At 32.5% G+C, this 14,722-nt stretch overlaps 1 protein-coding gene across 1 annotated transcript in view; it reads left to right on the top strand.

The window, feature by feature from the left end:
• The window catches only part of CDH12 (cadherin 12), an 890,215-nt gene that overhangs the window by 863,321 nt on the left and 12,172 nt on the right, over positions 1 to 14,722 (top strand). The window contains exon 11 of the mRNA XM_003759641.2: positions 13,414 to 13,535. Coding sequence (XP_003759689.1) covers positions 13,414 to 13,535 — 122 coding nt within the window. The remainder of the gene's footprint in view (positions 1 to 13,413; positions 13,536 to 14,722) is intronic.

Raw genomic sequence — 14,722 nt, 5'->3', positions numbered from 1 at the left:
ATATTTTAATTTAAATCAATCTTTCTTCCTATTTAGAGCTGATAGGAGCCTCATTTGTCTTCCATTTCAATCCATTTATTTTAGAAATAATAAAACTGAGGATCATAGAACTTAGATACTTTATGCAAGACCCATTTGTGTTTGAAAACAGAATTTGAAAATAGGCCTTTAGTTGTCAATTCCAGTGCATTTCTTACTATATTCCCACTGGGATCCTTGCATTCACCTAATTTTTTTTTTCATTTATTTCCTACTTTTAATTTGGATATATAAACATTGCATAAGCCACCAACATCAACTAAGTCTAACTATTATAGTCTTTTTTTCCCTAAACTTCTTTTGTCATAGTTCTCCTTCTCTCTCTCCCAATACCTTTATTCTTTCAGGATAGACATAATAACATTAGTGATGGTGACTATCTCTCTATCATATTGGGTTAGGGAGGGTTATGGTATTGACAATGAACTCTATATGGAAAGATGTTAGAAGTCCAGGAGTTAGAAATATGTTCTAGTCCTAACATTGTCATTAGCTTGTTATATTTATTAACCTTGGATAGTAATTTACCTTCTATATAGCTGTAAAATAATTTACATAATAATTTACCCTCTACATATCTGTAAAATGAAACATTTTTACTATATGACTAAAAAGGTTTCATCTAGGTCTAGCATGATTCTAAAACACTCAGTTTAGCTTTAGAATTAAAATCCCTAAACAGATGGAAATCATAACCATCATAGCTATTACCATCATCATTATTAGCACCATCACCATAATCATCAGTATTATATGTGACATTAGTTGGATATATTAACAAAATTAGATTGTAATGGGTTTCTTTTTGTTTGTTTAATGCTTTTAGATTCTTATGAGTACATTGCCACAATAAAACTATTTGAATTGTTACAAATCAATCTAATTAGCTATCAAAACATACAAGCACAATAAATTAAAGGCAAGCTTCGAATTTTATAAAGTTTTAATAGCTAACTGAAGGGCTTAAGGGACTGATAGTACACAAATGAGCTTTCACCTGAAGCTAACCATTTGGATAAATAATTTTTGTAGAAGCAAATAGATGATATCATTAAAATAATATGCATTTAAGTATTTAATTCAGGAAATAAAACATTAAATTTTGAATAGGAAAAAACATTTCTTTTATATTACTTGTAGATAACTTTTAACCATAGCATTTATTAATGAGTGACAATAATCAAGTTTGATTTGATATTTGCAAAGGTTTTATATATATATACATATAGATATTTATTTATATAAAATCTCATTTGATTCTTTCAACAACCTCATGAAATAAGCATGCCAGGTATTATTATGCCCATTTTAAACATGAAAAACTTAGGTTTAGAGAGGTTAAATTACTTTCCTTCAGTTGCATAGCTATTATCTGAAGTGATATCTGAACCAGCTCTTCCTAATTTCATATTCAGTATCATAGACTTTACCAATGGCATTCTACCTATTCATCCTAAAAAAATTAAAATTATAATGGAATGATGTTGTTCTTTCCTTCTAACCTTGATTGATTGATTCTGTTTCTATTCTGCTCTTGTAGGTAAAAATATTCCTAGGTTCTCTAATATTGGTATAAATGGAAAACCTACCTTGTCCCTTCACTGTGAGGTCATAAAACTGTCAAAAACTCTTCTCCAAAATTAATCACATTTAGCCATTTCATCAGCTCTGACTTTTTTCTTTGCACTGAATTGAGAATTAGACTATTGCTCAAGTCTATACTTGTCACTAACAATCTGTATGACCTTGGATCAGTCACTCAAGTTCCCTTTGTCTGAGTTTTTTCATCTGTAAAATTTGTTAATCCAAAAGAGAAAATGTGATTTTAATTTATAGTCCAGACATTCTATGGGTCTATGATTGCTCCCTGCCCCCCACCCAAATGAATCAACACAGAACCTTCCCCCAACAGGATTATCAATAGATTTCTTCTGTGTCTACTATGCTGGCTGGAATAGAGGGGAATGTAGTTCATTGATTAGAATTTAAATGAACTGGTTCTTCTTATTATTTTTAATTCTGATTAAAATATATTGTATTATATTACATTAAAAATTATATTATTAAATATATAAATAAAATATATTAAAATATGATATTAAATAATCAGTATTTATTTGGAAACTGATTAAGTTGTTCCTCTAACCCTCAAACAACTATATTTAAAGAAACAATTTATTCTATATTCACACAAAAGGAACATTTCCAATCTCATAGTATTTTTGAATCAGATCATCTTTAAAGCAAACAAACAAACAAACAACAAAAAATGCAAACCAAACTTCTTGTCCTCCATATAGGAAAATGGTACCAGAGACGTGCATATCAGGGGTAATCAGGGCTTATTATTTGCACTGCCTGTCCAGAGATGACCATATAACAAAATCTTGAGATTGTCTCATGTAGATCATCACATGACTAAAGATTTTCACTTGTGAACTAACTAGTGAAAACTGATTTGTTATCCAAAAATGTTTAAGACCCTATCATGTACCTAAAATTGTATTTGATATTTGTGGGAATCCAAAGGTAGAAGACATGGTATTGCCTACAAGCAGATTATGTTCTTTAAAATTTCAGAAACATTATCACCTGATTAAATGAAATGTGGATTTAATACCAACACTGGATTTGAACATATGTTCAAGTTAATTTTAGGGAGAAAGTTATTAAACTTCATAGCTTCACACATAAAAGGACATTAAATTTATTTCTTGTCTATTTTATTTGAGTCAATAGACTACATTTTAATTAATACAAATGAATCTTCACATTCTTCTCCTTCATAATGTTAAGAATAAAGTGTATTGTTTTGGCATAGAGTGAAGCCAAGATTAAAGTGATCATCCTTTTGATTTTGGCCTCTTCTAGTATTGGTATTCCAAATAAATGAGCTATTGAGCTGTTCCTCAGGTGATGGTTAGAAATATCTTATCAGATAAGATAGATAAAAGAATCTCCTGTTTCACCAAGTCCCTCCCCCACAAAAAAACAAAAACAAAAACCCTAATTAAATGAATGAATCTGGGAGGGCCAAAACAGAAATGATTGCCATTTATATTCAATCTGAGTTTCTCAAGACTCAAACAATGACCAAATGGGGCATGGCATGGGACCTATTGATGGTCAATTGGAATCGGATTGGTTTTGGTGTAAAGGCTTCCCTTAAAAAAGAAATCTAGTCAGTAAACTCCAACATATTTTAGGAAGCTCCAGAGGTATTAAGAGAAACAATATATACTTTTAAGAGCATCAGATAATTTCTTTTGCTAAGGGACAGCACAGTTAGACCATTTATGCAACATTTTTTTTTGCTAGTTATAAGATCATTAAAGTAGAAACCTACTTTAAAGGAAGTGTTAAGTGTCTGAGATCAGATTTGAACTCAGGATATCCTAACTTCAGGGCTGATGCTCTATCCACTGCACTACCTAGCTGCCCCCATTAATACCATTTTCTAGAGATTTTCTTCTTCAGCTAACATTTCCCTCTCCTTGCTCTTCTCTTAGCTGTCTAAACATTCTACTTTGGTTTTCTCTGTTTATTTATGTCTGTTTCTTCCTAAGTATAAGGATGTTTAGATCCTGTCATTGATGCTCTTCTCATGTGTCTCTTCATTTACCATTTTCATAATGCATTTGAATCCTGGATTTTCATGCGGCATTTAATGTCATTATCTATGCTTGGCATACACTCCTGATAGATTTTCCCCTATTGAACATCTGCACATTAATTCAAGATCCAGAACTTTCATTCTAAGCCTTCCTTAATTACCTCAGTTGCAAATAATTCCTCACTCATTCTGCTGTGAAGTCCTTCCATGTCCTGATCATTATGTATTTTGCATTGTAATGATGAGTTTTTTTTTTTTTCATTTTTAACCTTGAGGGGGCATTGAGATTAACTCCTTGAACCTGTTATGCATACCACCTAACACCAGAGTCATCTTTTGTTAACCAGCAACTTCTCTGACTTTCAGAGAGTTGATGTCTCATATAGTTTCACTTCTTTGTAGATAAAAATGATTTTCCAATTTGTATGACTGTTTAGGATGAATTGACCCAGTAGGATTCTGACTCCACTGGGAAAAAATAAATCTCCTACATTTCATTAACCCCTGCCTCAGTTCCTCAGATTCTGTATATAGAATATATGTTTAATTAAAGGAATAAAACATAATAAAATCATGTATATTAATGGTGATCAACATTAATTCTCATTTATCTGTTCTTACAGTAATATACTTTAATCTTCTACAATGAAGTCATCTATCTTTCTAACCCTTAACCACCCCCTCCAACATGGGGAAAAGAGTCATAATGAATGCTTCAGATGTCATTTTGACTGAACTATTCTTGCTCCCATTGCACTTTCCTATTCAAGTTGTTGAGGTTTCAACTAATCTGAAATGTTATTAGGTTTCATTCTATCCATATAAGTCTTTTCCTTCCCTAGATGTGTGTATGAAAAAACCTATCCAGGATGGCCTAGAATGTCTAAAGTTTCCATTCATAAATCTAAGATTTATAGAGGATAATGAAATCAATGTGGCTTGTCACTATTTCACTATTATATAATAATCTACTTCAAAAGTTCTGAAGTTATCTCTTTCCATGACTGCTTCCTCCACATTTCTTACCTCAGCCTTTTACCTTCCAATTTTAGGAATAAATTTTTACCTGCTCCTACATTGCTCAGGTAGGGTGATAACATTGGCAGAATGAACAGGAGAGTTATATATGTGAGAAAATCTCTGTGCTAGATTGCAAGCTCTTTGAGGGCAAGAATCACATTTCATTCATTTTGTATTTACTATCACTTAAAATAATATTGTATTTTGCATGCGTACTTAAATGTTCTTAATCTGAAGAAATAGAAAGGAAGCAGAATAGAAATAGAAATGAAGCAAATCTAAGATTGTTCATAGAGATGGATAACTTAATTAAAAAAAAAACCCATGAATGAAGATTTCAGTGTTGATTATTCAGATAAGAAAAAATCAGGAAGTATTTTGTAATTAGTTCCATATTCTTTAGACTACAAAACTTCTTAAACAGGCAGTTGTGATTCCATATGGAGTCATGTATAAGAATGTGAGAGTTGTGAAATTATGATTTATTATCATAAATGTTTGATTTGTATGCTTATTTTACATATGTAAAATAGGTCATGTGAAAATTTCTCAGATGAAAGGGGTAAAACTGAAAAAGTTTTTGCTTTAGAACAAAATCTCCATTATTTACAAAATGGGACAATAATATTCACAGGGTAATTGAGAAGAAAGTAGTTTTCCAGGGGCAAAGATAAAGATGATTGGGGGACTAGCTAGGTGGCACAGTGAATAGAGCACCAGCCAGTCAGGAGGATCTGAGTTCACATCTGGCCTCAGACACTTAACACTTCCTAGCTGTGTGACCCTGGGCAAGTCACTTAACGCCAATTGCCTCAAGGGGGAAAAAAAAAGATAAAGGTGATTCAGAAGTGAAAGAAGAAGAATATATTTATGTGTCTTCAATCTCCAAGCTTTTGTACTGTTTGCCTTTCATGCTTAGAATACACTCCCTCCTCATTTCCCCTATGTGATGGTGAGGCTTTAGATTTGGACATTTTATAAAGGATATGAACAGGCAATTTTCAGATGAAGAAATTAAAGCCATTTCTAGTTGTGTAAAAATGCTTTATATCATTATTGATTAGAGAAATGAAAATTGAGACAAGTCTGAAACATTTCACACTTCTCAGATTGGCTAATATGCTAGGAAAAGATAATGATAAATGTTGGATGGATGTAAGAATACTGGGGCACTAATACATTGTTGGTAGAGTTGTGAAGTGATCAAATCCTTCTGGAAAGCAATTTGGAACTGTGCCCAAGAGCTATCAAACTGTGCATACCCTTTAATCCAGTAGTGTCTCTACTGAATCTGTATCCCAAAGAGATCATAAAAAGGAAAATGATATAAGAATGTTGTAGTAGCTCTGAATGGATGTCCATCAGTTGGGGAATGGCTGAATAAGTAATGGTATATGGTATATGAATGCAATGGAATATTATTGTTCTATAAGAAATGATCAGCAGGATGATTTCAGAAAGGCCTGGAGAAATTTGCATAAACTGATGCTAAATGAAGTGAGTAGAACCAAGAGAACATTGTACATAGTAACAAGGTTATGTGATGATCAACTGTGATGGACTTGACTCTTTTTCAACCATGAGGTGACTCAGGCCCATTCTAATAGAGTTATGGAGAGAGCCATATGCATCCAGAGAGAGGACTATGGGGACTGAATGTGGCACAAAATAGTATTTTCACCGTTTGCTTGCTTTTTTTCTTTATTTTTTCTCTTTTGATTTCATTTTTCTTGTGCAGCATGATAAATATGGAAATATTTTTAGAAGATTTGCACATGCTTGATGTATACTGAATACTTGCTATCTAGGGAAGAGAAGAGGTGAAGGAGGGAGAAAAATTTGGAACACAAGGTTTTGCAAGGGGGAATTTTGAAAACTTATCTTTGCATGTATTTTGAAAAATAAAAAAGCTATTTTTTATTTTAAAAAATTTGGAATTGGAAATTTTAAGAGGTTTTGCCAAAGTGTAAACTTCAAGTTAAACATGACTTTGCTATTCCAGTGAGAGATGGTTTAGCATAGTAGATAAAACATTGGATTTTTGAATCAGTATGACATGGGTTCCACTTCAGATATTTTTTTAGCTGTGTTACCCTTTGCTAGTCAGCAATTCTTCCTCAGCCTCATTTTCCTCACCTGTAAAATGAGAATAATGATAGTATGTACCTCATAAGATTGCTGTAAGTCAAATTATATAATGAACACTATAAATTACATATAAGTGTTCAGGTCCAGGGATATATATCAGCCTAAAATTGGACCTATGAAGAATTATTTTCTTGTTTTGACCATGCTAGTACTGTCTTCTCATAAAAATTCTGTACAAAGAGTTTAGTTTCTTTTCCTTTTAGAGAATAAACTAAACTCAAAGTATTCACGGTCAATTTTCTTACTTAAAAAAGGTACTGGTAAATTAAATTAGGGGGGATAATGAATATAAATGTTGTGTCATTTTGAAATAATGATTAATAATGACAAAAGGCAGGTCCTTGCTTACTGGCTGACCAGTAACCCATTTATTCAGTTGTTAAGTTAAAATTAAAGCCTTTCTTCCCCATTCATATAATATTGTTCATGTGAAGTTATAAATTACTTTTAAAATAACTTAACAAATTGTTGAATAAGTACTGGAAGTTAGCTTGGTTCTTGTCAGTTCTATGAGTGTCTTTGAAGTGAAACAAAAGTGAACATTCAGAGGACCAGAGAATTAGCTGGGTATTAGCTCTATGTCTTCTATGCCACTGCTTCTTTCTGCCCCCAATTTAGATTGCTTTTTAAAGTTCCCTCATGGCTTCCATGAGTTGCTCTACTTAAAATCTATAGTAATGTTTATCATACCTTTTCATCCAGCCCAAAATTGTGGCTGATGATTAAAAGTCTCTTCTTCATAGACTGTGTTAATTTTTTTTCCTTATTAGGACAGCAATTGCCCAACTGAAATATCTAAAATCTATAATATGTTCCCAAATGTAGAGATCAATGAATAATTTAAATCATTAAAATAAAAAACCTGTTCAGTCTAGGAACAGATCATGAAATTATAGCGAGGGCTATGCTATTATTAAGCTTTGTTCTACTTAATTTGTAATCTAAAAGATCTAATTTAAAGAGCAAGTATTGAATAAATTATTTATATCCTCTACTTGTATTATTGTAGTTTAGTCTTAAGGTTTATAATGATGAAGATATTTCTCTACATTTCAAAGTTGCAATTCAGGCTGTAGACCTCAAATTTGTGTTTTCCATCCTAATTGTTGTCCAATAATAAGTAAAGCAGTTTAAAAATTAAGCAACAAATATTTATCAACATAGTATTAAGGCACTAATGCTGATAATAACTTATACTTATATTTTCTGTTATTATAGTCATGTTTTGCTGCTGCCCTGTGGCACAGAACAGACTTCATAGCTCAAAGGCTAGACCAAGCTTTGCCAATTCCTGCCCAGCTACAAATTACTAAGTATGGATTCAGCAATAGACTATCACACATGGATCTGTCTAACTATTTCCTTAGGGATTCCTCACTGGCCACTAGTTGATGACACTCCCTCCCACCCTACCCCCAGTCTCTGATATTTTATTAAAGTACAAAGAAGATGGATTTTACATTAGCTTTGCATTTACCCTTATGAAACCATGGATTACTGAAATATAAAGATATGTCTTTATTTGAAATTAATAGGAATCCTTTAAGGCACAGCATATATTGTTATCCCCTTTTGCATGTGGAAATTCAAATCTGAAGAGATCAATTGCAAAACAAAATAAAACAAAATAACCAACCTTCCCCCCGCCCCCCAACTAAACAAAATGGCCTTATCTCAGCCATCAGGTTTCTTGATTTCTCTATATCATTTGACATTACAGATTATCTCCTCCTTCTGAATTCTTTCTAGTGTTTTCAGGATGCATTTATTTCCTGATTCACCTCATTTGCTTGACAATGACACATGTTGTAACTCTAACCATGGATGTCTTCAAAAGCTCTGTCCTTGGGTCTTATTTCCTCTCTCAAATAACCTCTTTGGTGATCCTCTCATTTAATCATGGATAATGATGCATATGATTCCCAGATACTAACCTGATTCCTAAACATTAGTATCTCTTTTCCAACTGTCTGTGAGAATCTTCAACTAGATATCTTGTGACATTCCAAACTCATTATCTTTTCCTCTAGAGCTGAATCATACCTCTTCCAAAGATCTCTGTTTCATTGTGAGCATCATCATGCTTCTAGTCACCCAGGTTTATAACTGTGGAGTTCTTTTTCCTTCTCCCTGCCTGCTTCACTCCATCCCTGCTATGTTAAATCATTTGATAAATTTTGTATTAGCACAACTTCTACATTTGTTCCTCTTTATCAAATGACATAATGATCATCCTAACTCAGGTTCTTTTGAAAGGACCTTCATTGAATTCAACTAAGTTAAGTCTATCTCTTAATAATTGATCTCTCATGCAGCTACTAGGATAATCTTTCTGTAGCTCATATTTAATTATTTTATTCACCATCTTCAGTGGTTCTCTATTGTCTTTAGGATGAAGAACAAAACCTTCATCTTGGTCTTTAAAATCCTTTAGAATCTGACTGCCTCAGAATCTATTTTATCCCTTTAAGTTTATTTCAAGTGACTCTTTAGGCTATTTTCCAGTCACCCTAGTCTATTTTGTCATTGCACAGATTAAAAAATCCACAACCTATTTCTTTACCTTTACGGAGGTTATTATTTTCAATGTCTTGAATGTGCCTTTACTTGGGGCTATTGGATCTTTTGAAGGATTATCCAAATACTTTGTATATTCTAAGATATATATATTTTTTTACTTTTTTATAGAAGGAGGGAGCTGCACAGTACCATGCAAACAGATCCCATAATCTCATTCCCCAACTAAATGAAAAGAAATATGACTGATGATTGTATATATTTACAACTAGGTTGAGGTCAAAATATAAATTGGGAGTAATGCAAAGTTGAAATATGAATAAGGGTAAGGAGTTTACAATTCTAGGAGAGAAGAGAGTTCATAGTGTGGTTACTGATACAGGTATAGTTACAGGGACACAGCAACCATCAGAAGCAGACAATTATAGCTAGCTAGCTAGCTAGATTTCCAAAACACTTTCTGAGATAAACATGAGCACTTATGTCACTTCAAATGTTTTATTAAAAATTCTTGACTACCTTCACATCACCTTCTCAAAAAAATATTTATTTTCCAAGTGAACACACATTTATACTCTTATGAATCTGTGACTTAATCTACATGTATAAAATGAAGACTGAGTTTAATATTTTCAAGCTAAAAATCTATAAGAAAGAGGCTGGTTTATTTGTGTGAAAAATAAATACATATAAACATAATACACATAGACATAATATAATGCTTTCACACACATACACATATTTTTGTGTCTGTTTTAGTTGTCTTTACAAGGAACCAGATAATTATTGTCATTGTGTTTTCATTTGTATTCTGTGTGAACAGAATGTATTTCTTTGGAGGGCTCAGATTTATCTGTTAATGAGAACTCAACAAGAAACATTCTATTTTTTGGCTTTGTTAGGAGACACTGAATCCCCCAAAGTCTGATCTTTATCCATCTCTAGCACTGATAAAATCAAGGTACTGGTGCCAGAAGCAAGGTTAAATGACCTTAACAAAATTGACTTGGACCAATTTTCCTCATACTAGACCACTAGGCAGGTTTCTATGTCTAACAAACAAATAATGAAGCTATTTCCTTCCTGCAACACCAAAATATAAAAACTGCAGTTTGCTCCAGAGGTCATCCAGAAAATGCCTTCCAGGTAGTACAACACAGAACAGAAGGTTATTTGGTGCTAATTATACTGGAAGATAACAGAAATCACTCTTGTAAAACCCCTGACAGTTTCTTAAGACACTGCTTAAGAGGCAATTTTCCCCCCAGGCTTTATACCCAGCAATCTTTTTGTTTGTTTTGTTTGTTTAATATAAAATATACATATACACTTCAAACTACTTAAAATAAATTCAAAGATAACTATAATGTCTTTGTTTTGGAGACCACGGAAATTGGGGTAATTTAAATATGTTAAATATATGGGGATGTTTTAACTTTAAAATTTCTGAAAATACAGGATGCAGAAAATTTATTGTGGGGGAAAAGTTATATAGAATTTTAGAGCTAGAAGGACTCATAAAGATCTGCCTGAAAGAGACAGCGTGGTATAATAGAATCCTGAAACTAGAGACCCGAGTTAAGATCTTACCTCAGAACACTTACTAGCTGTGTAATACTGAGCAATCACTATTTTTTTTTTAATAGCCTTTTATTTACAGGTTATATGTATGGGTAACTTTACAGCATTAACAATTGCCAAACCTCTTGTTCCAATTTTTCACCTCTTACCCCCCGCCCCCTCCCCCAGATGGCAGGATGACCAATAGATGTTAAATATATTAAAATATAAATTAGATACACAATAAGTATACATGACCAAATCGTTATTTTGCTGTACAAAAAGAATCAGACTCTGAAATATTGTACAATTAGCTTGTGAAGGAAATAAAAAATGCAGGTGGGCATAAATATAGGGATTGGGAATTCATTGTAATGGTTTTTAGTCATCACCCAGAGATCTTTCTCTGTGTGTAGCTGGTTCAGTTTATTACTGCTCTGCTGGAGATGATTTGGTTGATCTCATTGCTGAGGATGGCCAGGTCCATCAGAACTGGTCATCATATAGTATTGTTGTTAATGATCTCCTGGTCCTGCTCATTTCACTCAGCATCAGTTCGTGTAAGTCTCTCCAGGCCTTTCTGAAATCATCCTGTTGGTCATTTCTTACCGAACAATAATATTCCATAATATTCATATACCACAATGTATTCAGCCATTCTCCAACTGATGGGCATCCACTCAGTTTCCAGTTTCTAGCCACTACAAAGAGGGCTGCCACAAACATTCGTGCACATACAGGTCCCTTTCCCTTCTTTATGATCTCTTTGGAATATAAGCCCAGTAGTAACACTGCTGGATCAAAGGGTAGAGCAATCACTATTAAGCACTCTTTATATGCTAGGCTCTTTGTTAGTTCTCATGAAGGAAACAATCTCTATCAAGAGCTTACATTCTAATAGGAAAGGGGGAAAACACAGATACACACATTTATGTATGTATGTATGTATATATATACATACACATACACACACATACATACATGCATACATAGACACATATGTGTTCTTCAGGCCTGTTTGACTCATTGTGTCTCTGTGGATCCTACTTTCTATGGAGTTTTCTTAGCAAGGATATTGGAGAACATATACACACATATATACATGATTTTATATATATATATATATGTGTATATATGCATTTGTATACATACATATAATGTATATATACTATACATAATAATAATACATATATGGATGTATAATGAATATTAAATAGAAAGAGGATAAATACCAATAATTATAAAGTAGTATAAAGGTGGTTTGGAAGAGGAGTCACTAAGGGATCAATAAAGGCTTCATGTAAGAAGATGGTACTTGTGCTGCATCTTAATAGAAAGGATACTTTCTGCTAGATGGAAATGAGAAGAAAGAATATTCTGGGCATAGAGACAGTCAGGAAGTGGAGTACCCTTAGTGAGGGTACATAGGATGGATTTATCTGGGATTATAGAATGGGGGAGGGTAATTAAAAAGTCTAGAAAGATATATTGGGGCAAGGTTATGAAAACTTCAAAAGCTAAGTAAAGTAATATATATTGGATCCTAAAGGCAGTAAGAAGTTACTGGAGTTTATTAAATAGAGGAATGATATAGATTTGTGTTTAAGGAGAATTTAGCAGCAATGTCTGAAATGGATAAATATTTGAATCAGGCAAACAAATTAGGAAACTTTTGCAATAATATGGTGCAAAGTGATAAAGGCCTGACCTAAGATGGCAACTGTATAAATAGAGAAGAAGTAACCAGAAATGATAAATGTGTAAAAGTAAAAAATATCAATGTTTGGCAATTTGTTGGATGCATTAGATAAAGAAAAATGAGGAATCAAATATAACATCAAAGTCACAAATCTGAAAGATAGGAAGAATGGTGTTAGCTTTGACTGAAATGGGAAAATATGGGAAATGGACGCATTTGTAGGAAAGATAATGAATTTTGCTTTAAACATGATAAATTAGAGATGCTTCCTGATTATACAGTTTGAATGAATAATAGGTAACTGGCAATATTGGATTGAAGTTCAGGTTAGATAATTATTATCTCTGAGGTTCAATTTCTTCATTTATAAATTGAGTTTGTCAACTTCTGTGACCTCTAAATTCCCTTCTAGCCTTGTAGGTATGACAACAGGTTCTAACCTAACCCCTTTATTTTACAGATAAATAAACAGATCAAAAAAGATTAAATGTATTGACCAAGGTCACTACCAGTTAGTGGCATTGTCAAGAATTAGCAAATTCAGGTATTAAAAGTCTCAGTTCAATATTCTTTGACTATACTGCCTTCTTAATTGATATCTTTTAAAATATCTAATATATTGAAACTATCTTCTTGTATGTTGACAGATATTTTATTTTAATGACATTTCATTTTTGTCTCTTCAAGTGATTTTCAAAAATTTTGTAAAATATATGACATTCACACAAACTCTGATATGTGAATAACACTTGTAGTACAAATAATGCCTCACCAGTTCCTGATATATTTTATTTTCCCTTTCCTTTATTTCTAATAGGTAACCCATCACTAACCAGCAAGGTCAACGTTCTTATTAATGTCCTGGATGTCAATGAATTTCCTCCAGAAATTTCTGTACCGTATGAGACAGCAGTGTGTGAAAATGCTAAACCAGGACAGGTATTCCACCAATATTGACATCTGATTCATTGAAGCAGTTAAAAATATCTTTATAGGCCATTCTCAGGAGAGTACACAAAGGAATCCTTATGTAACACTACATAAGGAAGGGGAGCTGTTGGGGAGAAAATATATTATCTTCATCATCCTCATCATCCTCAAGACTTTGTAACATAAATAAATCTGTTAATTTCAAGATACATTTAGTATAAACAAAAACTTCTTGGATTAACCTAATAGGCATAAACTCAAATTATAGAGGTGCTTTAGGGTGATAAAATATAGCACCTATATTACCTTGTTCAATCCTCACAGGAAGAGCTTTCTGGCAATATATAGACCTGCTCTGATGGATAAAGTCTTCATAAAAACATCATTTATTATCAGCAAGGCAAGTTAGAAAAAGAGCACATCCCACCAGGATTTCTCAAAATACATTCTATGCCACCCCTAGGAGACAAACAAGGATTGTGCTATATATCACCTTTTAAGTGGGCATTAAAAATGCTTCATAGTGACTTATTAGAAAGTTATTCTATTTTCACTAGGGGTTTTAGGAAGTAACATCTTAAATATTAAATATTGAGATTATTGAGACAAAAAGACTTGCCTATCCTTCCCCTTTTGGAGGCATCAGATTAAATTGCTTGCTTTATTCTCCAAAAAATAATAGTGTTCCCCTCTCACCCCACATCATCTAAATGCTTGTTAGGTAAAAGATTTATGTATATTTATGTTCGTATATCATATATGTTTTATTGAAAACTAGTTAATGTATTTTGAATTATTCTCATATTGTGATTTATAATGTTGATTTGAAAATACTGAAAAAGTTTGAATTTCTACCTATTAAGCTATTTTAAGAAGTTGGTGTTTAACATAATTCTATCTTGGAATTAGCAAATTAGTTATGCTAGAATTTTTACATTATAGACATGTGAATAATAGTGTTCCCCTCTCACCCCACATCATCTAAATGCTTGTTAGGTAAAAGATTTATGTATATTTATGTTCGTATATCATATATATTTTATTGAAAACCAGTTACTGTATTTTGAATTATTCTCATCTTGTGATTTAGAATGTTGATTTGAAAATACTGAAAAAGTTTGAATTTCTACCTATTAAGCTATTTTAAGAAGTTGGTGTTTAACATAATTCTATCTTGGAATTAGCAAATTAGTTAT

This window comes from Sarcophilus harrisii, chromosome 1, assembly GCF_902635505.1.
Source record: "Sarcophilus harrisii chromosome 1, mSarHar1.11, whole genome shotgun sequence".
Lineage (NCBI taxonomy): Eukaryota > Metazoa > Chordata > Mammalia > Dasyuromorphia > Dasyuridae > Sarcophilus > Sarcophilus harrisii.
This window is presented reverse-complemented; position numbering and strand designations above follow the sequence as displayed.